This window comes from Ochotona curzoniae, unplaced genomic scaffold, assembly GCF_017591425.1.
Source record: "Ochotona curzoniae isolate NIBS_2020 unplaced genomic scaffold, NIBS_Ocur_1.0 contig_1071, whole genome shotgun sequence".
NCBI lineage: Eukaryota > Metazoa > Chordata > Mammalia > Lagomorpha > Ochotonidae > Ochotona > Ochotona curzoniae.
This window is the reverse complement of record NW_024464939.1, coordinates 8123527-8151296: the sequence shown is the minus strand read 5'-3', so window position 1 is coordinate 8151296 and position 27770 is coordinate 8123527. Positions and strand designations below refer to the sequence as shown.

The 27770-nt window shown below is 37.7% G+C and overlaps 1 protein-coding gene across 16 annotated transcripts in view; it reads left to right on the top strand.

Annotated features, from left to right (window-relative positions):
• The window catches only part of RALYL (RALY RNA binding protein like), a 632446-nt gene that overhangs the window by 522374 nt on the left and 82302 nt on the right, over positions 1 to 27770 (top strand). For 11 of the 16 annotated variants that reach the window (XM_040993810.1, XM_040993924.1, XM_040993863.1 and 8 more), the window contains one exon: positions 11023 to 11055. The exons of the other annotated variants lie outside the window; for them this stretch is intronic. In XM_040993810.1, the coding sequence (XP_040849744.1) occupies positions 11023 to 11055 (33 nt within the window). The remainder of the gene's footprint in view (positions 1 to 11022; positions 11056 to 27770) is intronic. 16 annotated transcript variants of the gene reach the window in all.

Sequence of the window (27770 nt, the reverse complement as noted above, 5' to 3'; positions counted from 1 at the left end):
GACTTTTATAAAGAAGAGGAATGAAGATTGAGATGTGAAACAGATGCTCCTGACATGCTGTGTTTAACAGCCAGTAGCAAGCAACTAAACAAGAGAGAGCTGAAAAGCCACCTATCAGCTTACCTACAGATTTGCACCTCTGCATGGTTTTGGAACCAAGAAGTGTGAATCTTCCTACATTAAAGCTGAGTTTCAAAGTGTTCCTTTTCAGAAAATTATTATGCTTATTTTTAAATTTAGTAGATTTTAATCTTCACAGTTGTGCATGCTCCATTCCAACTTGAAGGAATCATATGGGAGAAAAAGAGGAAACTTCACAGGAGGCTAAAATTGCAAACTTTTCCAGTGTTGCCCCCTGAGCTGTTAGGGAAAATCTTTCAGGTTCTACCAAGAGAATCTGCTATGGTCAATGATGTTTCTTGACAGGAGGGTCCTCTTGATCCTCACCTCATTCCCCTGATTGCAGCTGAATCCTCATGATGGAATTATTAAAGAACATAATAGCCTGTCTGATTGAGATGAGCCCTGCAGTCTCAATTTCCAATACAGTAAAGGTCTTGGCTATGAGTGTCAAAATAGTGCTGAGATTCTTGGATGATATCTCTGCCATCCATTAACCTGTCCCTGAAGTTGGCTGCACAGATGGTCATAACTGAAAATGGAACTCACTGAGAGGCCTGATCATAGCTCAAAGCAGAAACTTCAGTTGGGCATGAAAGCCCTTGAAAAGGTGTCACAAGAAATAGAAGGTAAGCTGCTTTGAACTGCAGAGATTGAATCCATTGTAGGAAAATCTCATCACAGGAACACAACAGGTGAATCTGATTCTCTTTGAAAGCTCAACAAAATAATATCTAGGAAGATAATATCAAAATACGGCAATATGGAGACTCAAGCTAAAGTTTGGCATTGTGTTAGAGGTGTAAGCCACTGCTTATAATGCTGGTATTCCACATCAGATCACTGGTTCAAGTCCCTGTTGCTCTGCTCCCAACACAGCTACCGGCTACAGTATCTGGAAAAGCATCAAAGATGCTTTTGGCTTCTGCCACGCACATAGGAAAACAGTACAGAGTTCCAGGCTCCTAGCTTCAGCATGACCCAACCCAGGCTATTGTAGTCTCTGGGGGAATAAACCAGCAGAAGAAATTTCTGTCTTTTCCTCTCCATGTGTCATAACGTGCCTTTGAATATATAAGTAAGTAGTAACAAAATAAGAAAGACTCAAAATCTTAGTCAGATGGCCTGAATTATTATCTTAATCCATGACTTTATAGCTTTAATGCCCCGGGGAAGTTAATCATTTCCATTTGGCCTCAGTTTGTCAGGTATAAAACAGAGATGATAAGAACAACTTCACAGGAAGACTTGGAAGAGTAAACATTTAAAGTGCTAAAAATAGTATTCAGACTCAACAATTGGTCACCTTGCTACGTATAGTGTCTAGAAACCGGTGTTTTACTATGGACTTTACTTGTTTGCTTTTATAACTTTGAGTCAACTTTTGAAAGTTCTATCAATACAAAGTTGCTAAATGCACATTTGTTCACCACTCTTGCACTTTTTCACTTGATTTCTGTGTCATACATTGGTGAACTACAGCTCACTCCAAGCATGAGGCTAAGGAAGCTTGAGCATTCCTGTCAGGGCATCATTCCCAGCAGCTATGATCAATTAGTCACCGAGGACTTGAAGATTAACACGTACTTCACCTCTCCGCCCAGCAGCACGCAAGCTTTTAAGAAAATGTCTGTTTCCACTCTCAGCCACCTCCCACTATCCCATCATAGCTCAGCCAGAGTCCTGCTTTGCCACAGTTTGTCACTGGTGCTTATAACACACCACAGAAGCCTGCTGGTGGGACAATCTTGTATATTCACCACAATACCTGTAGGTGGCAGCAGATGGGAAAGAACACAAGAGGCCACTCGGAGTCTCTGCCCTGGTCATTCAACACTTTGTAGACTCAAAATGTTGAATGACAAGGCCTACTCTGATATCTGTGGCCATGAGCTGAGGACACCAATGCCTCTGTAGCTTAGTGGTCCTTCCCAGAGGATACCCCAAGAATGCTGCTGCTCCTGAGCGCAAATGTCCAAAGTGTGTGTCCCCTTGTCCGAGGCCGGGCCCACCAACACAGACTTCTGGCTTATTTTGCTTGCTTTTTCTTCACAGCCAAGGTAGAGAGTAACCAAGAGGTTATGGAAAGATTATAATTTTCAGGTTTTCAGGGAATCTCGATGTATACACTTAATTATTCGTGATTAACCTGTCCTGGCTCCAAAAGATCTCTTGATCTCAAGCTCTCTCTCTTAAAAAAAATTGTTACGGAGGATCAGACATTGGGAACCACAAGTTAAGATTCTGTTTATAATGCCTGGATCACTATCAAAGGCCAGAATATTTCTGAAACTGGCTTCTGCACACCCATAGCTGGTGATCACAGGTCGTCTTTCCTCAGTTTTCTTTGTTACTCCTTCTGGTGCCTCTTTCTCTGTGATCCCACATACTAACTTTAGTTTCATGATGGGACTCCTGAATCTGTCCAAATCTAGTTGTCTCATGGGATTTCCAGGCCCACATTTGCATCTGTTAGCTACTGCTTATCTTCTCCAATATATCTCATAAGGTTTATCTTTTACCACTGTATCAGGCTGTTCCCCAATCTGTTCAGTCTGTTACTGTTAATAGGCCATGAATCCTAGAGTACAAACTAAGGAAAGGAGTCAGAAATGAAATTTTCTAGTAACAATAATGTTTAGTATTTATTAAGCAATGGTATACTTGCCATTTATTTGCTTACATAATGCATGAATTAGCTATGTATGCATGTGTGTATTTTCTCACCAAAGTCCTATGACCTAGGTCAGTTATCACCTTCATTTTGCAGCTGAGACAACTGAGACATGAGGAAAAGACACTTTCTTTCCCAGGGCCACACAGACAGCATCAGGATGGGAATCAGGGAGCTGTGTTCTAGAATTTGTGTCTTATGCCCTTTGGGACATACACTGTAAATAACTCACAGAAAAGCAGGAAGGCAGCTATTTTGCAGAGCTATTAAGATCTTATTTAAGATACCTCCATGCACTTCAAGATGCCTCGGCTCAATTCCTGGCTCTCCTGCCCATTCCAGGCTGTGCGAATATGCAACCTGGCAGATGATGGTTCAAGTACATGGGCAGTAGGGTCAACGAATTCTGTCTGTGCCCCCTCTGTCTTACTATCAAAACAAAATACATATATATATATATATATATATATATATATATATATATATATGTCACAGCCTGGTTTGTCATTACCTTAAAACTGGACAAAAATGAATAATAATGCTAATACATCAAAAAGTTTTGAAATCACTGTAGTAAAATATAGGTAATGGCAAGGTACAGGGGTGTAACAAACCAAGATGCCAGCACAACATTGGGCTGTTTGCTTAGTCTGGAGACTTTCTTAGCTGAAGGGCTAGAAAGATAAGAATGTACACAGGAATCTTACAGTGAATAAATTTCTCATTGTATTAAATATCTTAGGGCTTATTCTGTAAAAAAGGGAGAGAAGTAGCCATTGGGGAGCATGACAGAAAAAACTTATAAAATTATTACTGAATGTCCCCAGTGAAGTAAGCATGATTATAGATACTTGAAGTGCAAACTCTTAGTGGGGAACAAGACAGCTAATCACACTGGCAATTTTTAATATATTGTGGTTAAATATCACAAGGTGTTATAGGATATTTATAAAGCAATGCTAATCAACCCATGTGTCTTACATATTTTAAGAAACACTCATACTTGTACTTAATAAATTGCATAACTATACAAAAGCATTTCAGAAAGTTTAGAGAAAATGACATTTTAAAATAAGGGAAATTAAATTTTGAATAGCTTTTTCATAGTGTAAATTTCCATGAACTTATTAAAGACTTCTCATATTTGTGTCTATGATAACTTAGCAGTTATTCTAAAACACAATATGAAAGCAGGAAAATCAGTGAGAAAACTATTCTGAAAGCTAGTTTAAATGCTAATAATCAATTGAACTTTAAAACGAAAACTGAGAATGAAAGAAAGAATGACAGGGTTTTGCAGCACTAAAAACAACAGAACTTGGAATGTCTTCACAGAGTATTGTTGGAAAGGAGTTAAGGTAAAGGCTAATTTTTTCTGGTTTGGTCATCTGATGAGTGTCCCAAAGTTAAAGAAAAACAAAGAGCAAAAACAGGTAGGAAGACAATAAACTTTGTTTGGGACAAACTAGAGGCATCTAAAAATAGATATGCATGATGGGCAGCTATAGCCTTGTCTCATAAATGGAACAAGGAACTAGATGGAAGTTTTGGAATCTCCAGAAAGTAGAAAATATTTGCAAGCAGAAGAACTTTCTATGTGGAATGCAGAGATATAAAGGAGAAAATGAGAAATGGTATGCAAGAAAATCAAAACAAACACAATAGAGAGAGAAGATGCAGCATTCCTGTGAGGCAGGAGGGCATAAACTTCAGAGTTAGAATGCTTAAGCTTAAATCCCAGCTGCACTACTCAATAACAGGGTGACGCTGGGCATGATATTGTTTGTCTCACTTTTCTTACCCTTAAACTGAAAACCAACCTAGGGGGCATCTCAATGTTTATAAAGATTTTGATTAATACCTGGACTTTAGTAAATAGAATTTAGCTTTTTGTTAAACATGAATTATTAGAATTCTTTTATCCCCAAATATCACCCTTCAACTTATACTCCATTTCACCTTCTTGAAGACTATGGTTTCTTTTATATTATTCTATTCTTAGCCATAGAGGATTCTGAATGAAGTGTTATTAAAATCACTGCATCTTTCATACGAGTAGTAAATCTTATGAAAAGGAAAAATCAATACCTTTATATAACAATTACCTTACAAAAAAAATCTTAGAAACATTGTCACTGGGCTGATCACAATATAAGCATCTATTTCCAAGGACTAAACCGATATGTAATTTTGTGCAATGTGATGTTTCTCCTAGCTATTTTCTTCTTTTTACATTGGTTTTTGTTGTTGTTGTTGTCTAGATGAAAATTACTAAAATCAGCTTCTTGTACATTTAAGCAGTTTCAGTCCTTCCAATTACCAAGCCATCTTTGACTTGGGCATGGTGGTCAGGACCCACTCTGAGCCGGGAATCGTACTAGGCTCTCCACCTGTTATTCACAACAATCTCATGGCTGAACTAAAGAATCAAGAGGCATGAGGTTACCCGAAATCCCTAAGCATTTTAAAGCTTGGGAAGTTGATTTATCATGACGAACCATGACTAAGCACTTGATTATAAAGCACAGCATCATGCAACTCAACCATTTTCCCTCTATAGAGTGTCTTCATTTTGAGGAAAAGACATGGGATTGTCCGATTTTCTTCAAACTTTCCTTCTGTTTTCCACCACAGAATATGTTTATGTATCTTGGGGCCTAGCAGTTGTCCTTTGTGGCTTTGAGTAACTAAAGAACAGTATTTTTTCCTTTCTTCTTGCCTCATGGAGCATCAGGGAGTGCCTGTCATCCAGGTCCACATGCATTGGGACACTTAACCCAGAACTGTGGAGTCTCCTGTCTGAGCAGAAGTAATGCTTTAATAATGTTACTAATTTCAATAAGGCCAACTTCACTTTAAGTCCCAAGACTTTTGTTTTAAGAATGTGTCATAGTGATGGAGAAAATAATTATTAGAAAGTCAGTGATATTCTCTTCACTGTAAGAAGGCGATGGACGGAGTTATATTAATATACAGTTAAAAGATAAATATATTATGCACTGGAGAAAACAGAAAAACAATATTCTGATAAAGAAATAGGTTGCTCAAGGGCATAAAAGCAAAGCTAAAAATGTGTGTCTGAAAAATACAGAATTATAAAGTGATGAGAAGTGGGAGATAACATCACGGAAAACAGCTGAGCAGCTGAGACATTTTCATATCATCCCACAATTACTGCAATTGTTGCAAATCTGGTAACATGAATGTAACATTTTAGGAAAATCTTTCAATAGGAGCAGAAGCTGAACTGTTAATGTATAAAAGAAAATCAAATTATTATATTTCTGAATATGGGGAAATATCTTGGTATGTTTTTAAAATAAAAAGTGCCTATCCATCCAACAAGATAATTACACCATGTATTGCCTCACTCTTTCTATAGAGGACATGTAGTACAAATTTTGGGATTGTGGACATACAGTCTTTGCCACAAATGCTTGATTTATTGCTATTGTGCAAGTGCAGCTTAAATAATATATACATGAAAAAGTGTTTCTGCATTCCAGTAAGCTGTATTTATTTGCAATAAAAATTTAAATTTCATGTAATTTTCCTGCATCACAAAAATATCACTTTTGAGGTTTTCTAACCACTTAAAACTACAAAATATATCCTTAGCTTGTGGCTTATGCAAACTCATGCAAAGAGCAAGATTTGGCCTGTAGAATTGCAAACCTCTGGCTTCTAGAGCATTAACTGGCACATTTGATTAAACCTCATCTCAAAAACTTTGGCTTCCTCTCTGCAGTCTTCTAATTTCAAGTATTTGTATGGATATAGTCAAAGTGGTATAAAGAATGTTAAGAGAAGGAGGGGACAGTTTACTACTAGTCACACTAACCACATTAAACAGTGGGTCAGTGAAAAAAATGTATGTTCCCCATTTGTTTCAATCTAATAGTAGCTTACCTGTAATCTTCAGAAAAAAAAATCATCAATAAGTACCACTCGAAATATATTCAGGTTTCAGCACTTAGATAGTGGCAGAGGAAATAAAACTTTTGGTTTTATTTTTATTCTGGTTTATGATCCCCATAAAGAAAGCAATGTGATGCAATACACTATCAGATGGTGAGCAGCTGGAGAGTAGACCCGTACACAGACAATTCCCATACATATTTTAAAACCTGGTTATCAGCAGGCCAAAATTATTGGCAAATGCAGAGAAAACGGATTCCAATAATGCCCACATGCATTTTTTCAAGTGTTATTAAATGGAAAATAACAAGTCCTGATCTCATCATGATGTCATCATGATGTCTCATCATGAATGAAACAATCTTCTGCTCCATATAACAGGATCCCTTCATTTCTCAGAAGGAGAAATCTCAGAAGGAGATTTCCTTTGGATCCCTTGACACGGGTCTTGTCTTACAAACCAAACATAGCCAAGCATTTATCCTTATTTATCTTCGTTCCTTTCCTTTGGTTTATCTCTTTAGCAAATTTATGAGAAAAATAAACACAGTGTGTATTAGTCCATTTCGCAACGTCTATAGCAATACAATTGAGTTTGGGTACATTGTAAAGAAAAGAAATTTATTTAGCCCACAGTTTTGAAAGTCAAAACTCCAAACAGCATTGTGCCTTTCCTGATGAGAATGCTTCCCCCACCCTTCGTCTGACACCATCACATTGTAGAAGATAACATCACAGGGCAAGAGTGCCCTGGGATTGGGAGATGCTATATTCAAACAGAAATAACAGGGAGGGACCAGAATTGCTCTGTTCTGATCCTCTTCCCAAGAACACTAAGTAGAGTCCTATGTGAACTACCTTAACACCACACAAGGACAGTACCTCCAGACCTAACAACCTCTCCCTCTTTTAAAGACCTTACCACCTAAAGATAAGGCCACCTGTTAACATCAGCACACTAGGAACCAAGCTGGTCACACAAGAACCCTTGTGAAGCACACTTGAGCCATATCAAAAGCATAGCAATCGTAATTAATTTATATAGATGTGAATACATGAGTAATGTTAGATTACTCAGAGGAAACAATCGTGTGTGTGCGTGTGTGTGTGTGTGTGTGTGTGTGTGTGTGTGTGTGTGTGTGTGTGTGTGTTTCATTCTTGGAGCATCAGCTCTTGCTTTTATTTGCTGTTTCCTTACTTGTAGCTGCCCAAAAGAAGTTTCAGAACACTGGTTCCCCAAGAGAGTCCTCTTACTGTTTTGCTTATTTGCCTAGAGCTCCATCCGTATATCAGCAATGCATATTTCCAATAAGCTATTTTTACATATATATGAGATAAGAAGCAATATTTATGTTCACTATTTACAGTTACATAAAATGAGTTTTTATACTAATTCTAGGAAGGTCACTTCAATTGTTTAAGTTAATATATAAAATCAGCTAGTTGATTCTCAGTCATGTTGCAGAATTAAACTTCTGCCAGCTTTCTAACAACTCTTTTTATGGAAATAATGTATTTTCAATCATGAAAACATTTTAAGCACATTACACATATAGTTTAGTTAAAATCACTTCAATATTTGCAAATATTTAACCATTTAACCCATAACTGCATGTTAAAATATCCTAAAATGAAGATAGCATGGCCAGTAAAGTACCATGCAGCTCGTGTGTTTTCTCTTGCTTTTTTGTTTTGATTCTTCTGACTTCCCTTTTCTTAGCTGTTCCATCCCTGTCTATTGCACTTCTCTTTTACTAGCCATCCCACTAAGCATTCGACTCGATTTGTCTTTTCTTCACATTTAGTATTTTTACTGATAGTTTATCAGATTCTCAATGCTAATTTCAACTACCATACATACATACAGTATGTAATATATATATGCACAAGTTCATATACACATATATGCACACAAATACATATGTACATAAACATATGCCTGTTCATGTGAGAATGAGTATTTAAAAGGAATATTCTAGCTCAGACTTATTGCCTGACCTGCAGAGCTATATATATATTTCAAAAAAACCTGAATTTTCTCTTGGTTATCTTTTTTTTTCTCACAGATTTAATTATTTGAAAGATTTACAGAGAGAGAGAGAGAGGGAGAAACAGAGAAAGATCTTCCATTCACTGGTTCAGTCCCTAAATATCTGCAGTGGCTGGAGTTGGGCTAATCCAAATCCAGAAGACAGGAGCTTCTCCTGGGTCTCCCATTGTGTGCAAGGGTCCAAGTGCCTGGACCATCCTCTGTAGCTTCCCCAGGCGCATTAGCAGGGAGCTAGATCAGAAGTGGGACAGCTAGCACTGTCTCCAGTGTTGGCTTTACCTGAAACACCACAGTATCAGGCTGCCTGGGATGTCTGAAAAATGCCTTGGTATAGCTCTTCATAATTTATGGACAATTTATAGAGATATAGAGTTGTTTATTTATTTTTATTAATTGTATTGCATTATGTGACACAGTTTTATAGGCACTGGAATTCCCCCCACCCCTCCGTAAGCCCTCCCCAAACCCTCCCCCCATGGTGGATTCCTTCACCTTGTTGCATTACCACAGTTCAAGTTCAGTTGAGATTCTTTCATTGCAAGCATATACCAAGCATAGAGTCCAGCATCTTATTGTCCAGATAAGTGTAACGGCTTCTTGGGGAGACCATCTCTGGTCTGAAGGTAGAGCCGGCAAAGTATCATCCCTATCAATTAAATGCTCCAACATAACATCAGCAACAATTTATAATGCTATGGAATTAATTGACATAGTATTGAGTAACCAATATGTTAAAAAAAAAAAAAAGCAAGTTCCCAACAACACCCTGTGACTTCTTCATTGACATTTCAATTTCAGTTTTTATATAACCTGGTTCTATACACCTTAAAATGGCTATGGATTACTATTCAGCTGTCTCGTGTCTATTTTCATTATAGTATTTAGCATTTTATAGCATTGAAGCATAATTTTGCTGAACCTGGCTATTTTTCGGGCAGTCTAGACTGGCTTATAACTCAAACGGTCAGCATGGATTCACTTATACCTCATTAAATGAGACACAAAGATTAGTTACTCCTCGCTAGGGTATTGAAGATTTCTCTGCACACCCCTCCTAAAACTGTTCCGCACCTAAACTGTTGACATATGCCTTGTTAGAGTTGTTTTATCAAATCAGAACTTTTTAAATCAATTCTAGTTTATTTAGTAATCAGAAAATTATGAAAGGGTTTTTCCCACATTTTATACCTTTATTGGTATCTAAATATGTCATTTTAAATTATATTTGTATTTACCACAATACAATTTTGCAGTTAGAGGGGTTCTTCCCTCCCCCACTGCTTCCTTCCTCTCAAATTCTTCTACACCCCACTATTATTTTTTCTAATTATCACAGCAGTTTAGCCCCTTAGTAATAGTTACAAGATTAACTTTCTGTTATTTAAAGGTATCATGCTATGGTAGGTATAGGTTAAGGTAGAAAATTTAGTATCATACTGTCAGGGACCATTATTTCAAAATTGGAGTCCTACTTTTATTTTTGAGTAGAGACTCAATACTGCAATGTTACTTTATTTCCAAGTATGCTAATCTCTATTATATCTTTCAGCTGTGAGAATACATGTATATACTTGGTTACCTATATCTATTTATTTTGAATTATACACAAATGTTTTAATTTATCTATTTAACAGGGGTAGGGGTGGAGGAGGAGAGAGAAGAATGAGAATCTTCTCTTGACTAGTTCATTCTTCCCCCAAACCCCATACATTCTGTTCTGGGCCAGACTGATGGCAAATGCCTACACTTGAATCTTGCCTCCCATCTCTTGACTCTGCAAGGTGTGGTGTGGATCAGTACGAAGGTGGAGCAAAGGCAGGACTTGAATACAGACACTGCCCGTGGTTGTCCCAGCTAGTGTCTTAACATCTACGCCAAACTTCCTCCAGAGCACTTTTGAGTAATTCCCTTAGTATGTCACAAGCAACCACAAACTTCTGGACCAGACTTGCCTTTTGAAAAAAATACATAGCTCTTGAGAGATAGAGAGGACACCGACAATCCTAATGTACAAACTGACATTATCCACTAGGCCAATAAAATGCCATGTAGTCTCTGTTGCCCCTCCGTACTTCACAAAACATTACTCTGAAGTAGCTTATTTAGCCAGTATGGAAAAGGCGCATTATAAGTTTCTTCACCAGTCCAAAAACCACAAATAAATACATCAAAATAATAATTCCAATAGATAAATATGAAAGTAATTTAAATAATTTAGAAAGTTGCCATATTAAAATGAATGTTTCATTTTTTTTCATAGACTTGAATCAAAGGAGCCTTTCCTGTCAGTTGGGTGAGTATATACCTAAATATTTTAAATAATAATCTTTCAAGACAAGTTTGGAAGGAATTTTGAGATAGTTTTTTTTAAAAAAACAATCAATCTTATATCCAAAACTGTAATGTATAATTTCATGCACTATTGCTTTGTTTTATAACGTATCCCCTTGGATGTTTTTGTCACCTCACTACTTAAGCTAACAAAAATACGTAATATTCTGCATCTTCCACAAAAGCCAAACAAGCAAATGATGATTATTCATATTTTCATTATGTAAGAATATACTCAGATTAGTTTTGAAAATTGCTCTGAAAGGGCTAGTGTTGTGGCATAATGGGTAAATTGTCACCTGCAGGGGGAAAAAATCCTACATGGGCACCAGTTTGTATCCTGGCTATTCAGCTTCCAATCCAGCTCCCTGATAATACATCTGGAAAGTCCCAAAAGATAGCCCAAATTTTGGGGCCTTTGTACCCATGTAGCATGCCCAAATGAAGCCCCTGGCAACCTACTTCAGTCTGATCAAATCCTGCCTACTGAGGGTATAGAAAATACCTCTCTCCCTCTTTCTCTCTCTCTCACTCAGCCTTGCTCTCTCCCTGGTCCTACTTTTCTTTCTTTTTTTTTTTAAGATTTATTTTATTTTTATTGGAAAGGCGAATATACAGAGAGGAGAGACAGAGAGGAAGATCTTCCATCTGATGATTCACTCCCCAAGTGAGTGCAACAGCCGATGCTATGGCGATCCGAAGCCAGGAGCCTCTTCCAGGCCTCCCACACAGGTGCAGGGTCCCAAAGCTTTGGGCCGTCCTCGACTGCCTCCCCCAGGCAGGGAGCTGGATGGGAAGCAGGGCTGCCGGGATTAGAACTGGCGCCCATATGGGATCCCGGGCGTGCAAGGCGAGGACCTTAACCACTGTGCCATCGCGCCGGGCCCTAGTCCTGCCTTTCAAACAATAAAAACGATCTTTAAGAAAAATTATTCTGAGCCACACAGCTTCACTTTTCCTCATCTCTCTAACCTAGTTTTTAAATTTAACTCCTGTTATTGTGAAATATAACACGAAGAAAAGAACATGCTTACATAGAACCTGATAAATTATTGTAAATGGAATGTGCAACTATCATCCAAATCCAGAGACAGAAATTACATAAACATAATTGTAGCATCTAATAATTTACTAAAAAGAGAAGATGAAGCCATTGTATACCTTAACGCTGTCAACGCCCACAACAAACTTCAATACAGTCTTCACTCCGATTATATACTTACTGGCTGGATCTCATGATAATGACCTCACTCTAAGGTGTTTTGGTTTGAGAGCTATGACCTTGATCCAACAAGAGAAATGCAAATGAGAATAAAGATGTTACAGCAAATGCAGCAAAGTTCATGGCACTGGGCCAGGCTGAGTCTCCCTCCAACCCACTCTGGTTTCTTGGCATTCTGTTAGCCCTGAGAAAAGGAAAAAGTGTGTGTGTGTGTGTGTGTGTGTGTGTGTGTGTGTGTGTGTGTGTACACTAGTGTATATAGACCTTGACAAATTACTGCAAATGGAACATGTAAGTATCATCCAAATCCAGAAGCAGAAATTACATAAACATAACTAATAATTTATTTAAAAGAGAACATGGAGCTATTGTAGAGCTTCATGCTGTCAACACCCACAACAAATTTCAATACACCTCTTCACGCCAGTTATATGCTTACTGGCTGGACCTTATGATAATGACCTAACTTTTCATCTTTTCGTAGTCTTATTATAAATCAATATGCATATCCAAACAATCATTTATTTTTCTGATAATTTGAATGAATTGATACTATATGTGTTCTCCCCGGACCTCTTAATACACATCGCATTTCTGAGATGCTTAGGTATAAGTGATCCATTCGTTTCCACTTTGTAAGAATACATGACAATGTATTCTGTCAGTCTAAACTGTGTGACCGGATATTTGAATGCTTCAAATTTGACTCAAAATGTTGCTATATTTTCAGGAGCACAGGGCCCATATTTATGTTGGTTATAAATATAAAAATGGAGTTTCTAAATCTTACTGATTTACTTATTTATTTATTTAACCTTTTTTTCATGATACAGTTCCATAGCCCCAGCAATTTCCCCTTCCCACTCTTCCTTTTTTCCCTCCCTTTATCAGTTTCCTCTGTACTGTTACAATAGTATAGTTCTTCAGCAATAGTCACAAGTTCATTGTTCTTCTGTTTAAGTGTATCATGACATTGTAGGTATGCCGTTGGGATTTTCGTTGGGATTGCATTGAACCTGTAAAATACTTTTGCTAATATGGACATTTTGATGATGTTGATTCTGCCAACCCAAGAACATGGTAGATATCTCCATCTTTTAACATCTTCTATTCTTTTTTTCAATGTTTTGCAATTTTCATTAAAGAAGTATTCCACATCTTTGGTAAGGTCTTTAGGTTTTCAAGGTATTTAATACTCGTCACTCTGTTAAAGGGGACTGTACTCATGAGTTCCTCCTAAGCCATGCAATTGTTTTTGTATACTAGGATTTATGTTCATTATTGTTGTATCCTGCAACCCTTCAAACTCTCTTAAGAGTTCCAATAAACTCTTGGTTGACTATAATGCTTCTCATATGTATAATATCATGTCATCTAAAAACAAGAAATTATTTTAATTTATTTTTATTCTTTAATAGCCCTAGGTAAGACTTTCATACTATATTGAATAGTAGTGTTGAAATTGGACACTCCTATATTTCAGATCTTAGTGGAAAAGTTTCCAGATATAGCTTTGATTATGATGTAGAATCTTCTTTCTATGCATATCTTGCTTGGCATGTTTAGCATGAATTGATGTTGGATTTCATCAAATGCCTTCTCTGCATCTATTGAGATGATCACATCTTTTTTCAATGTGTTGATGTGGCGCATCACACTTATTGATTTGCACTTGTTACAATCCCTGCATGCTAAGGATAAATTCTACCTAGTCCATATGATTGATTGGTCTGATATAATGGCTCTCTATTGTTTTGAATATATTATGAAGAATTGGGGTCAGTTCTACTTGAAAGGCTTTGTAAAATTCAGCAGAAAAGCCATCTGGGCCTGGACTTTTCTTTGTTAGGAGTGATGTAACTAATGATTTGATCTGTCTCATTATAATTTTTTTTACATTTTCTGCTTCCTCATGACTCAGTTTTGGTAGGTGGTATGTTTCCAGGAATTAAGCATTTCTTAAAAGTCTTTTGATTTGGTGGCATATAGTTGCTTGCAGTAATTTCTGATTATTCTCTGTATGGTGTTGTATCTGTTTTTACGTTTCCTTTTTCATTTTTGATGCTATTAACCCTTGTCTTTTTCCACTTTTTAAAATCAATTTTGCCAGTGGGATGTCTATTTATTTTCTTAAAGAAATAATTCTTTGTTTCGTTGACTTTATGTATTGTTCTTTTGGTGTCTGTTTGGTTTATTTCTTCTCTTGTTTTGATTATTTCTTGTTTTCTGTTGATCTTGGGATTATTTTGGTATTGTATTTCTAGTTCATTCAGGTGTATGTTTAGCTCATTTATCTGGTGTTTTTCTTGTTTCCTAATATTGGCACTGATTGCAATAAATTTATCTCAACACTGCTTTGGTAGCCTCCATAAGTTTTGGTGAGTTGTGTTTGAGTCTTCATTGGTTTCAAGGAAAATTTTAATTTCCTCTTCAATTTCTTTCCTAAGCCATTGTTTGTTCAGTGACACATTGTTCATGTTCAAAAAAATTTGATTTACTAATCTGTAGTTCCACTCCATGGTGGTCTGAGAAGTTGCATGGGATGATTTCAATTTTTAAAATTGCTGAGGCTTGTTTTGGGACCTATAATATGATTTATCCTAGAGAAGATTCCATGTACAGATGGACAAAAGTTGTATATTCAGTGTCCATGGGATGAAGTATTCTGTAAATATTGATAAAGTTCATTTTTTCTATTGTCTATGTGAGATCTCTTGTTTCGTTGCTGAGTTTCTCTCTTGTTGATCTGTTCACTGATATTAAGGTCCCCCACTATTGTTGTATTGACATCGGCATCTCCTCTTGTTTCATGTAGCTAGGTGCCCTGGTATTTGGTGTATATATACTTACTACTGTTATTTCTTCTTGGTGGATGGTTCCTTTTATTATTATGTAGTGACCCTCATCATCTTTTTTAATGTTCTTTCATGGTGAAGTCTATATCATCTGATATTAATACGGATACACTAGTTCTTTTTTCTTTTGCATTGGCATGAAATGTTCTTTTCCATCCTCTCACTTTCAATTTCTGTATCTCTGTTGATTAAATTTCTTGTAGAAAACAGATAGATGGGTCCTAGTCTTTGATCCATTCTGTTAATCTGCGTCTTTTCATAGATGAGTTTAAGCCATTTGTATTAAGAATTAATATTGATAGGTTGCAGTTGTGATCTTTGTTATCTCTGGTTTCTTTTATGTTTTTTTTCTTTCTTTTATGGGTTTTAATGGAATATTTATATTTCTATCAGTGAGAATGGCTAACTTCTTTTCTTTTTGTCTTTATCACGGTTTTGAGTAGCATTTCTAGGACTGGTTCACTGTTCACAAAGTCCTCGAGCATCTTTTTACTGTGGAAATATTTTATTTCATTTCAAATATAAATGAAAGCTTTGCTGGATATATTCTGGGTTCACAGGTATTCTGTTTTCAAATCTGATGAATATCACTCCATTCTCTTCTTACTTTAAGAGTCTCTTCAGAGAATTCAGCAGTGAGTCTGATCGGTTATCCTCTATATGTAATCTGATCATTTTTACATGCTTGTTTCAGAATTCTTTCTTTATGTTCATTTGAGGGGAGTTTGACAATGATGTGTCTGGGTGAGGATCTTTGGGGATTGAATTAATTTGAGGTTCACTGTCTTTCTGTAATAGCTTCCCTTTATGTTCCAAATGTTTGGGAAATTCTGTTTTATAATTTCATTGAATACTCCCTACAATCCTACCTATCTTTCCACACCTACAGGAAGTCCTATAATTCTGATATTCAATTTTTTGATTGTGTCATTCAGATCTTGAATAATGGTTTTGGCTTTATTTGGATTGCTTCCCATATGTCTGATTGACGTTGTATCCTTGAATAGGTTATTTGCCAACTCTGATATTCTTTTTTCTGCTTCATTTATTCCATTGGTGAGGCTTTCTGTTGTCTATTTTGTTTTTTTTTTTTTTTTGCTCTATTGTGTTCTTTTTTTAAAATCTTCCATCTCCCTAAAAAGTGTAAGGAAGACGTGAAATATAGCCTATCAGAATGAATTCTGTTAATTCATAGACAACAGACTCGAGTCGGCACTAGACAATAGTAAAGCTACACAGGCATAAGGGGGGAATCAGGAGCCATCCTTACAACAGGGGGGAGACGCTAGAGTGGAGCAGGTAGACAGGAGGAGGCTCGTATCTCAACCCTGAAGATTCCCACATCCTCACCAAGGACTATCAGTACGGACACCAAGGAATTTTTGCCTTTGCTTTTCACTATCTCTTAAGGGTTTTGTAATGATTTTTTTAATCCTTGTCTTGAAAATGCTCAATGCTTGCCTCTGCTGATGCCTACCATTCGGAGTTTTGCTTCATGCCCTAATAGTAACATAGTGATATCTAAAATATATATGTACTATTTTCCTGGCATTCTGAAATAATTGGAAATCAACAGTTTCTTTTGTCTGCCTTATTAAACCATTAGTTGTCTAACATATTCAAATGTTACATGAAGGGATGCTCAGAATTATGGTTGATACTGTCAAGTGTCAAAATCACAGCATGGTGTGACCTCTACATTAGAGAAACCATGCTGCATCTGATAAAGAGAAAGCTGTCATGTATAGGCAGGTACAATACTCATTCTTGGCAATCAGAAATATGAGCGGGATCAGATTTTAAGTGATATTTTACCCATGACCTTGAATAGCCATTTAGCCATAGGGTTTCCAATTCCTTTCTGTGCCTTACAAATGCACTTCAGAAAGCCATTTGAATCTAGCTATCAAAATAACTGCTAGGAAAGGTGGAAGATAAAAATGAAGTATGTGCATTTATTTAAGGACTTCATGGAAAATGAAAGGTCAAGTTGGTCTCATCCAAAAACCTTTTCAGATCATGCCTCTTCCCTGCATCAATCATCAGCTCTCTTTGTTAAAAACCTCTACTCTAAGAGTCCTTTATTTTTAATGCATATGTGTCTGCTCTCAAATCAAAAGGACTTCAATAGCTTCTCATCCCTCAACTAGTACGTTTTTTCTGCAACTTTTTCTGTTCTCTTGACTACCTTGCAGTTGGATCTATTTTTTTTTTTTTTTAGTTCAGGGTCTATGTTGCACAAGAATAGATCCAAATAACCTCTAGCTGAAACCTACCAGAGTTTAGCCCTCAATATTACAACTGAGAAAATCTTGCTGAAAATTAAAAGCATCATGCATAACCCAGCAAATGCTCTAAGTGGAAAAATTTGAATTGCACTTATAAAATGCTGCTAGGTCTTAAAAGTAAAGTGAGGTGCAAAATAAGTCCCAAGTGGTTCTGCTGAATAGGTACTTTAATGTTTAGCTGTCTACACTTTTTTCAAGAGTTTTTTTGTAAATAAAGTTGTCCATAATTATATATGAATCTGCCTCCTAGCCTTTTTCAAAGAAGATATGATACAAGTATGTATAATGGACGCATAAAAGCACATCAGGCCAGGAATTCAAAGGAAGAAATTGCCCTCCAAATTTATAATTTCTAATGCCTAGTAACATGCCAAAGTAAATCAATGCATGGTATGTGATGTCTATTCTCCATTGACACCTGACTATATAACAGTGAGTCTGTCCACTGCACACCTCATTTACATTATCTCTAGTTCTATGCTTAATAAAAATTAGATTGCATTAACAAATAAATTACATCCATATGTTGCATATCTCAGTTCGTTGCCTGCCAGGGTCTTAAAATCAAGTTTGTTAATATGTACTTCTAAAAGTTGATTCAACTTCATAGTCTCTTGACACTTAAAAGTTAGCTTTATTAGTTAGGAAATTACTTAAACTCCCAAACTTCAGGTGCTCATTTGTGGAATAAAGGATATACTATATAATTTAAGTCAAAAAATTAGTTCTGCTCTCAGCAAGTAAGAACTGTGCATAACTATCAGCTACTATCAAAATTCTAAAGATATATTCATGTGTATTGCTGTAAAAACTCAGTCACAGAACTCTCAGAGGCAAAAGCATTTCTTTTAGGGGCCAATTCACATGCTGCATTGCAGAACTGAAAGCTCCTATAATGGAGAAAAAAACTAGCAATTGTGATTGAATAGCACTATAAAACAAAATGAGGGCCCAGCGGCATGGCCCAGCGGCTAAAGTCCTCACCTTGAATGCGCTGGGATCCTATATGGGCGCCGGTTCTAATCCCGGCAGTTCCACTTCCCATCCAGCTCCCTGCTTGTGGCCTGGGAAAGCAGTTGAGGACGGCCCAATGCTTTGGGACCCTGCAGCCACGTGGGAGACCTGGCAGAGGTTCCTGGTTCTCAGCTTTGGATTGGTGCAGCATCGGCTGTTGCACTCATTTGGGGAGTGAATCATCAGATGGAAGATCTTCCTATCTGTCTCTCCTCCTCTCTGTATATCTGACTTTGTAATATTTGTAATGTAAATAAATAAATAAATCTTTTAAAAAGTGAGAGCATGTATTGTTTCAGGTTTTAATTGTGAACAGTAATAATTATCATTTAAATTTAAAATAGAAGAACATAAATTTCTTCTTAATACAGAATTAGGGATCCAAATTATTCACCTAATAAAGGTTCTGTACTAATTATGAAATAAAATGTTGTAAATATTACAATAAAACTCAATCAGAATATTCTAACAGAAAATACTTGTCAAGCAAAATTATAGCAAAGGAAATTATTTGCATTCTGAGAAAAATCATGGAATTGCAAAAAGCAGCTCAGTGGAAAGTCAGATCTGAGCTCTTCAGCTACATATGTTCAGTGAAGAAAAACTGTCCTTCGTGTGCATCAGCCCAGAGTGAGGCTCTGGTTGCCTAACCTAGATCAACAGAAGTCGCATTTTTTCAAAGCTGCCCAGACCTGGGGACCATTGTCTAAATTGCTTTTTCACTTTCGTACATGTTCAACATATAAACAAATGCAAGTTAGTCTTTTTTTTTTTCTTACACACACACTTACAATCCCTGGAATACCTCTGGAAAATCTTTGCAATCTAATTTCAGACAGTTCTCTCCTTTTTAGATGATACAGTAGAGATGGCCACATCAATCTAGAATTCTGTTAGAATTTACCTATCAGGGACCCAAAATGTGAGGAATCCCAAAATGCGAGCCAGAGAAGTCAAAACATTGCCTGTGCTAACATACATAACAAATGCATTCCAGTGCCCTACTCAGAGCTAAGGTTGTGATTACATTGAACTATAAAATTATGGGCATTAGATAATGTAATTTAAATATTAAATATTTAATTCATATTCCGTATTAATAAGCCATGAAGTTTTAAACATTACAAATACATTCATATATAAACAAGTTATTTATACAGTTAGTAAATATGTACATTTCTACCAATATATGCTGTGAAATGTATGTTAACGTTATAAATTAGAAAAATTACATTAAACATTAAAATTCTTACCCATATCACTCACTTAATCTTATAACTACATTGGTCATCTTGTTTTTAGTGTTAGGCTTAAATTTGAGCATAAAGGAATACTAAAGGGTGGATTGTATAATGAGTCTATACATTACAATTTGGAATAATTAATAAACTGCTGTAAAATGTTTTATTTTTTGGAAAACCAGATAAATTTTAATTTTGGAACTAGCCAAGAAGAAAACAAGCAACAAGCGTGAATTTAGAAAAGTGAGCAAAGGGGTCAGCAGAGTTGTTTATCAGGCTAATTTCCCTCCTGCAGCACCAGCATACCTACAGATACCAGTTCAAATCCCATGGCTCCACTTCCAACCTAGCTCTTTGCTCATGACCTGGGAAAGTAGGGGAGAATGGCTCAAGTCCCTGGTCCCCTGCACCCACATGGGAGACCTGAGAACTGAACACAAGCACTCTGATGTAAAATCTGGGAGTCTTAACAACTAGGATAAACACGATTTCCAACTCAGTAAGTGAGTTATACTGGTGCATCTTACAATATGTGATTTCTCATGATTGGTTGGGAGAGCTTTGAGAGTATATCAAAGGTTTGAAAATAGTGAAATTACTGTTATTGCATTGGTTTTCTGGAGGTACTAGCTCTATGAATGAGCTAATCAGAGTCCAGACCAGCCAGAATCTCTTAAGTCTCCTGAGATGGATGTGACATATTCTTCTAAGTACAAACAAGAAGAACTATACACCACTAGGACATATAATTCTCCTTGGATTAAAAACTGACCTTCATAGAACTGTATTTAATGAAATAATTTACCTAGCAGAACCAGTTGCATCTATGTTTACAGTACTAAACTGTATTAATATCTTCAGCATATTTCTGTTGTTTAAAGAAAATCTTACCAAAGCTTGACATTCTTATTAGGTAAAATATTCATATTGTTTTAACTTCACCCAATTTTTTTTTAGTAGTATAGTGCTCAGAACAGTATCTGACACATAATTACAGGATATGAGAATCTGTTATTACTAATTTTAATTTTCTTTTAAAAAAATGTCCCAAAAGAGGTAAATTCCACTGAAGCATACAAATTCCAGTTAACTGAATCTGACATCCTAAACATTATAAAAAAGTGGTAGCAATATCAAGACAGATTTAAGTAAAGTATGGGGTATAATATTACAACTTTATGAATGGGAACATATAAAAGGTAAAGCAACATTACTTTAGGAATGGTTGGCAGTAGAGGTTTAGTTTGGTTGAGTTTTGCTTTTTTTTTTAAGATTTATTTGTATTAAAGGCAGAATTTCCAAGCAATAGCTGGTTATATCCCCTACTGGCCACAACAATCAGGGTTGGCCCTAGCTGAGGCAGTAGGAGCTTCCAAGTCTTCCAGATGGAGGCAGAGGCCCAAATAACCCCTCCATTGATTTCCTAGGCTCTTTAGCAGGGAATTGGATTGGAAAGCGGAGCAGATACCACAAAAAGGAGCCCATACTGCAGATGGCAGCTTAGCTTGCTATGACAAAATGCCAACTCTAACACTAGAGTTTTTAAAATGAAAGTAGGATTATAAAATGTTGGCAAATGATCTATGTCTATCAATGATTTATTTATTAAGAGAATATTTTAATTTATGAAATGAGAATAGCATCCTTGATAGGTGCACGAAGACCAGAGAGACAAGGTTAACAAGTTAAGGCAATGTACGTATTAAGAAATTGTGCCAATGAAAATAACCTAACGTCCCTTTTATAGATGGGATGGAGTTATTAGTGACATAAGTATATTTTCTGGGTATCTGTTCTGTTTTTAAGAGAAGAGTTATGTTACCCAAACTATGGTCATAGGAAAGCCACTTACAAAGCTGCTGCAAAATTCAGACATGACTTGAAAAGTGGCAAGATTTGAACAAAGTGACATAAAAGTGGAAAGAAAATGCCAGATATCATTTTCTTTAAGAATATCAGAGTGATCGGGCCTGGCACGATGGCGCAGTGGTTAAGGTCCTCGCCTTTCACACCCGGGATCCCATATGGCTGCCAGTTCTAATCCCGGCAGCCCTGCTTCCCATCCAGCTCCCTGCCTGTGGCCCGGGAAAGCAGTCGAGGACAGTCCAAATCCTTGGGACCCTGCACCTGTGTGGGAGACCCGGAAGAGGCTCCTGGCTTCAGATCGCCATAGCATCGGCTGTTGAGCTCACTTGGGGAGTGAATCATTGGACTGAAGATCTTCCTCTCTGTGTCTCCTCTCTGTATATCCGCCTTTCCAATAAAAATAAAAATGAATCTTTTAAAAAAAAGGATATCAGAGTGATTGATTGATGTCTTAGAAGGTATATTGTTTGGACTCCAAAAGATCATGGTCAGTGTGCAACAAGCTAAAATCTAGGTTCAATGTAGAAACCACTGGAAGATCAACAAGAAACTGTCTTTAAGCTCTATGTATGAACATTTGACATCATTGAATCACTAATGACCAATTCAAAGTAGTCCTTTTGATGGCTTTCTTTCAATTTTTCTCTACATCTCCAGGGAAAAATTAAATAAGGGGATAAAACCAATTTTCCTATATAAAAACCCTGTTTTAGTATGTTTTAGACTCTAACAATGCTACACAAAGCTAATGACTACTTTAAAAACTGCTTCATTTCTTTCTGAGGCCCTCCAGCTGCCTCTCTGGGCACCAGCGGGGGTGGCGGGAGGGGAGGCATACTAAGCTGCCACAGGACTATTTTTGTAATCTAAAGCAGTTGTATTTTCAGGCTTGGTGCTACAACTGTAATTTTAATTTATCAACCTGCCACTCAGCAAAATGCTGTAAAAACATTGGAAAGCTGAAACCCATCATTTATTTCTGCACCTGTCAATGACAGCCTTCTGTACTCATCAGGATCATTTAAACTGTGTTTTGATGGCATATACAGTATCACCAATAAATTGGGTAATCAATCATTGCTCTGCATATTTTGACAGTGGCATCTTGACTGCATGGGCTTCAGGGTGCATTTTAAAATTCAGGAACTCATTGCTTTTCAATAATAGAATACATGGAGTCATCAGAAAGAGTCTTCCTCAGTCCTTACAAATAAAAAATGTCTTAGGGAACAGAGGAGCTGATTGTGACTAAAATGGCTTTTATTTCTTCACTGGAATGTTCTCCTCAGGGAACAGGAAGTAATTGCAGATTATAGCAGGCAGAAATATAGTGTTACATGGAGGGAAGAAAATGCATAGGGTCATTAAATAGATTTATTTAAGTTCTGCTTATGAAGAAAGCAGTGATGCAGTACTTTATAGCTGATGATATTTCAAAATAGTGTTATCAGCACTTCTACCACTATCTAATTTGTTCATATAATAAATTGTCACATTAAGCCTAATGTCACAATTCACATCAGTTTTACTTTGAGAATTGGTATCATTATACATCACAGACAGCCTTACCCCCAAAAGAGAAATTTGAATGAGACCTTTAATCATAATAAAGCATTCGAAATTAATCTACCAGTACATATATAGAGACCTTATCCAATCATTGAATCTTTTCCACAAATAAATGATATACAACATGTTGTCAAACAAAATGTGTGTCTGTTTAAGTGTTGTTAAGTAATATTAGCTAAATAATCTGTTCTCTAAATTTTTGGTTACAGCCATCCTCACTACCAAAATCATTTTACAAAGCCAATTCCTATGAGGAGCCATTAAAATCTGTGAAGCCTAGGCAAGTGTTACACTGCTAGGAGAAAAGCAGCAAGTAGCTGGTGGGCATTCTGGCCACAGCTGAAACCAAATTTGTGTTAGCTATACCAGTGTGCTGACATAGCTGCTTATTTTTTTTTTAAGATATTTGGGGAAGGAGGAGAGCTCTCCGCCAGGAATCATCCTGGATGCCAGGCAGGCATGATGCAGATTGCCTGGGGAAAAAGCGTCTGGGGACATAAAGAAGTGGGAATGTTTGAGGCCATGTTTGACAGTGGAGGAATGACTTCCGGGATGTCCCATGGACCAGGTTACTGCCCTCACAGGTGGCGGGGAGATGAGACAAGGTAGTTTAGAGGAGGGAAACCATAGGACATGTCTGGGTCAGGCCAAAGCACCCAACTGTGTGGGAGACATGGGCTGGGTTAAACAACATCATCCGCTTACTACTGGTACACGCAGAAGCTGGGGCTGGATGGCATGCATATCTGGGCTATGCCACATTACCCGCTTACAAGTGTTAGACATCAGGCATACACCAGAATGTAAGAGAACTGGACCTGGGTGAAGATTCTGTAGATGGCCTGTGGGTTTGCCTCTGGGACAGCAGCACCCACCATTTTGTGCAGACAGGGGTGATAATGGGCCGAGCCAGGCTAGACCACAGAAATCATCAGCAGAAACCTAACTAACAATCACAGAAACTGGAGCTGGGAGAAGGCTGAGCTGGGCCAGGATGCAGGACCAGCTGGCATGCATAAGAGCAGGTCTGGGAGCAGACCTCATCTACTGGAGGAACCTCCAGGACTCCCCTGCTGGGCTACTGCATCCATTTGCGCATGAATGCTGAGACTGGTGGTGAGCTAGATTGGGCTAGGCTCCTGCATTTTCTGGTATGAGAGAGAGCCAGAATGGGTGTGAGCCAGATAGGTTAGGCCACAGCACCAGTTTGCAAGTACCAGGACTGGAAGCAAATCACACTGGGCTGGACCATAGTACCCCTAGCATGTGCGAGAAGTGGGGTTGAAAGTGTGCCTGGTAGGAGAACTGCAACACTCCTCCACTGTGTTGCAGCTCCTGCTGATGAGAATGAGCGCCAGCATTGGGAAGGGACAGGCTGGACCAGGCACCTGTGGGCATATATAAGGGCCAACTAAGGGAGCAGGAAACAGAGTTAAGCTGCAGTACCGATGGATATGCATGAGAGCCAGAAGGAATGCAGAATAGGTTGGGCTAGACCAAAGCAGAGGCTGGCATGTGCAAAAACTAAGACTTGGGGAAAGCCTGGTAAGAGTTTTGGGGTCACCCCACCAAGGTTACAACATCTGCTGGTATATGCGAGGACTGGGTTTGTGGTTGGCTGGCAAGACTGCACTGTAGTACCTGTTAGTTAATGTGAAACAAGGGGCTGGAACAGAACTGACCAGGAAACTTGCATCCAATGATATGTGCATTGGCTGGTGCAGGTGACCAACTTAACCTGACACTATGTTGGCTGATACACACACAAAAGTCTGAAGTCACCTCAAGCAAGGTTTCTTTTGGGACTCCCAAAGTAGATGGACTGGACTCAAGACTCTGGCCACAGGGAAAATCACAGGGTATGTGGCCCAACCTTGGACTGCATACATTGGAACTGGGCCTCCTCCTTTGTTGATCCCTGTGCAATGAACTGCATGTCCAGATACACGCAGGGGACCTGTCTCCCTACTCATCTAGGCAAGAGGGAGTCATCAATTGCCTTGTTAAAGGATGGCAAGCAGAACAGGTTGGACTACTCTCCTAGCCAAGCTTTGCAGCATTTTCCTGGGTCTGAGGATGCAGTAGGGTGGTTTGGTCAACTAACAGACCTTAGAAAGATTTTCTGAACCCTGCAACAATAAAACTAACAATTTCTCAGAATTATCAAAACCACACAACACCCTTGGAACACTCTTCTTCACATCAGGGATTCTAAGGCATCATCAAATGACTGTTCCACATCTCCAAAAAGTGATATAGTTTAAGAGCAAAGACCAACGCCTCTTTCTCCTGCTGACACAGGAACAACAACAACAAAAAGCTGAAACATTTGTTCTACCCACTTTCCTCTATACCTGACCCTCCACATCTTAATCATAGGCATACATGGGCATGCATCCCTCTCAATTAAGAATCAATATTAAAAAGGAAATTAAAATTGTAAAAAGTTTAAAAATCTATGAAAAATTTATGACCATTTTCATATCATACAATTCTCAACCAAATGAATTAATAAATATAAAATGTCCCCATAGAAATAAATGAATAAGTAAATTTGGTATGTATAAGGTCTCACTCATGACAATTAATATTAAAGGATTTAATGGCATGAAACAAACAGGAATCAAGTTAAAACAAGAAATGTACAGCACCATGGGAATGTATAGTGATGGCATAATAGAGACTATCATATCCGGATATGAAGATGCAATGCAGTATGCATCTCCACATCCAAATCAAAGATGGACTCCCAATGAAGCTGTTCAATATATCTTGGCAATAGGATGCTAAACTATCTATGTGACACTGTCTGCACCAGCAATGTCAGGAAACACTTAATTAACAGACTGATGGACTTAATGACTGCTTATGAAAGACTATACTATTGCAATAATATGGGAAAAATCAGTCATTGGTTTGGAAACTTAGGGAGGCTGCAGGGAAATCCCAGGCGCTGTGCAACTATATGGGTTCCATATTTTATGGTATACCATAAAATTCAAAATTTAAGATAATAATAATAATAAAGTATGAAAAATAAAGGATATTGTGGAATCAAATATAAATGACCTAAACTTTGAAAAGCATTATTAACATATATAACTGTCATTGCTTGCTTATTGTACCAGCAGTGTTATTTAAGGAATGTAATATTTTTAGTGTCAAGCCTAATTGAACAGATAATCATGCATCAGCAGACCCAAGAATGTTCATGGAAAGTGGATTTCAAAGACAATGCATGTTGGGGCCAGCATTGTCACAGAGAGCTAGGATGACACCAGAACCATGGCATCTCAACTCACAACTACTCTTCCTCCTCTCCACAACCATGTTACTGTGCCAGACAAGGCAACAGAGAGGATGGCTTCTGGCTACTAGTATTAGCCTGGGCCAGCCTTGCTCTTTCTTGTCATTTGTGGAGTATTTCATTCATGTTGGCCTGTTGATGTAATCTAGAAACACAGTAGACACTGCCTGTGCAACACAGCACACCATGTTACACTAAACATTTTCCTTAAGTAGAAAAAGTAGGAAAAACAACTGCCTTTTAAAAAAGTAAATCCTTTATTTTTTAACTTGGCTTCAATGCCCATTGACATGTTTGAGCGCTGAATGGGATGTGGCACAGACTGGACTAGTTTGCTGCACATACTGGCAAACCAGGATAGGGAGCGGACCTGGTGGGGGCTTATTGTGGGTCACTCCGACTAGGCTGCAGCTCCCACTGGTTTATGTGAGGGCTGAGTGTGTGCTGGGCAGAACCAGGCTGGACTGCAACATCCATTGTTCTGTAAACAGAATCAACCCAGCAATTGCAACCACCAGCTGATCAGAGCAATGGACTGTACTGGTCCCTGTACTTGCTAGTACATACAAGAATCCGGTCTGGGAACACCTCAGACAAAGTTTCTTTGGGGATCCCCGCAATTGAACTGCCTCACTCAGAACCCTAACCATGAAAAGACAGAGAACAGAACAAGTTAATCAACCACCTCAGCTATATGTTGGCAGTGAAAAACGGGGCAAATGGAGACTCTATGATGGACTATGTCAATCAGTGAATTCTCTAACAACCTCATTGTGCTTGGAGTGGCAAGATTGGTAGCAATTCATAACTGCTGAACTATCAAAACCACTTGAGCAAGACCCTTGGAGCATGCCCTACATGCGGGACCTGGGGTGGGTAGGAGTCTAGGTGGGGCTTCTCCCTTAAAATTCCTCCTTACCTCAGATATATGAAGGAAACAATATGGAAAAATAGTCTTACCCATTTTCCTAAAGCCCTTAAATCTTTTTACCCTAATTAACTATGTCAAGATTGTCAAAAATATAATAAAAATGGAAAAATAATAAATCCTTTGTTTTTAATGTTACCATTCCCTGTGCTCATAGATTTGGTTTTCTACCCTCCTTCCCCTGGTTCCTGTTTTTCCTGATATTGTAACAATGGTTTGTTCCCTAAGTAACAGTCACAAGTCCATCACTCTGCTATTTAAGTATATGTTTCCACTGTATGTATAGAGATTGATATAAAGTCCAACATTCTAGTGTCAAGGTGCATTTAACAGTTTTCTTGGGAGTCCATCTTTTATTAAGAAGTAGAGATGTTTACTGTAATGTAT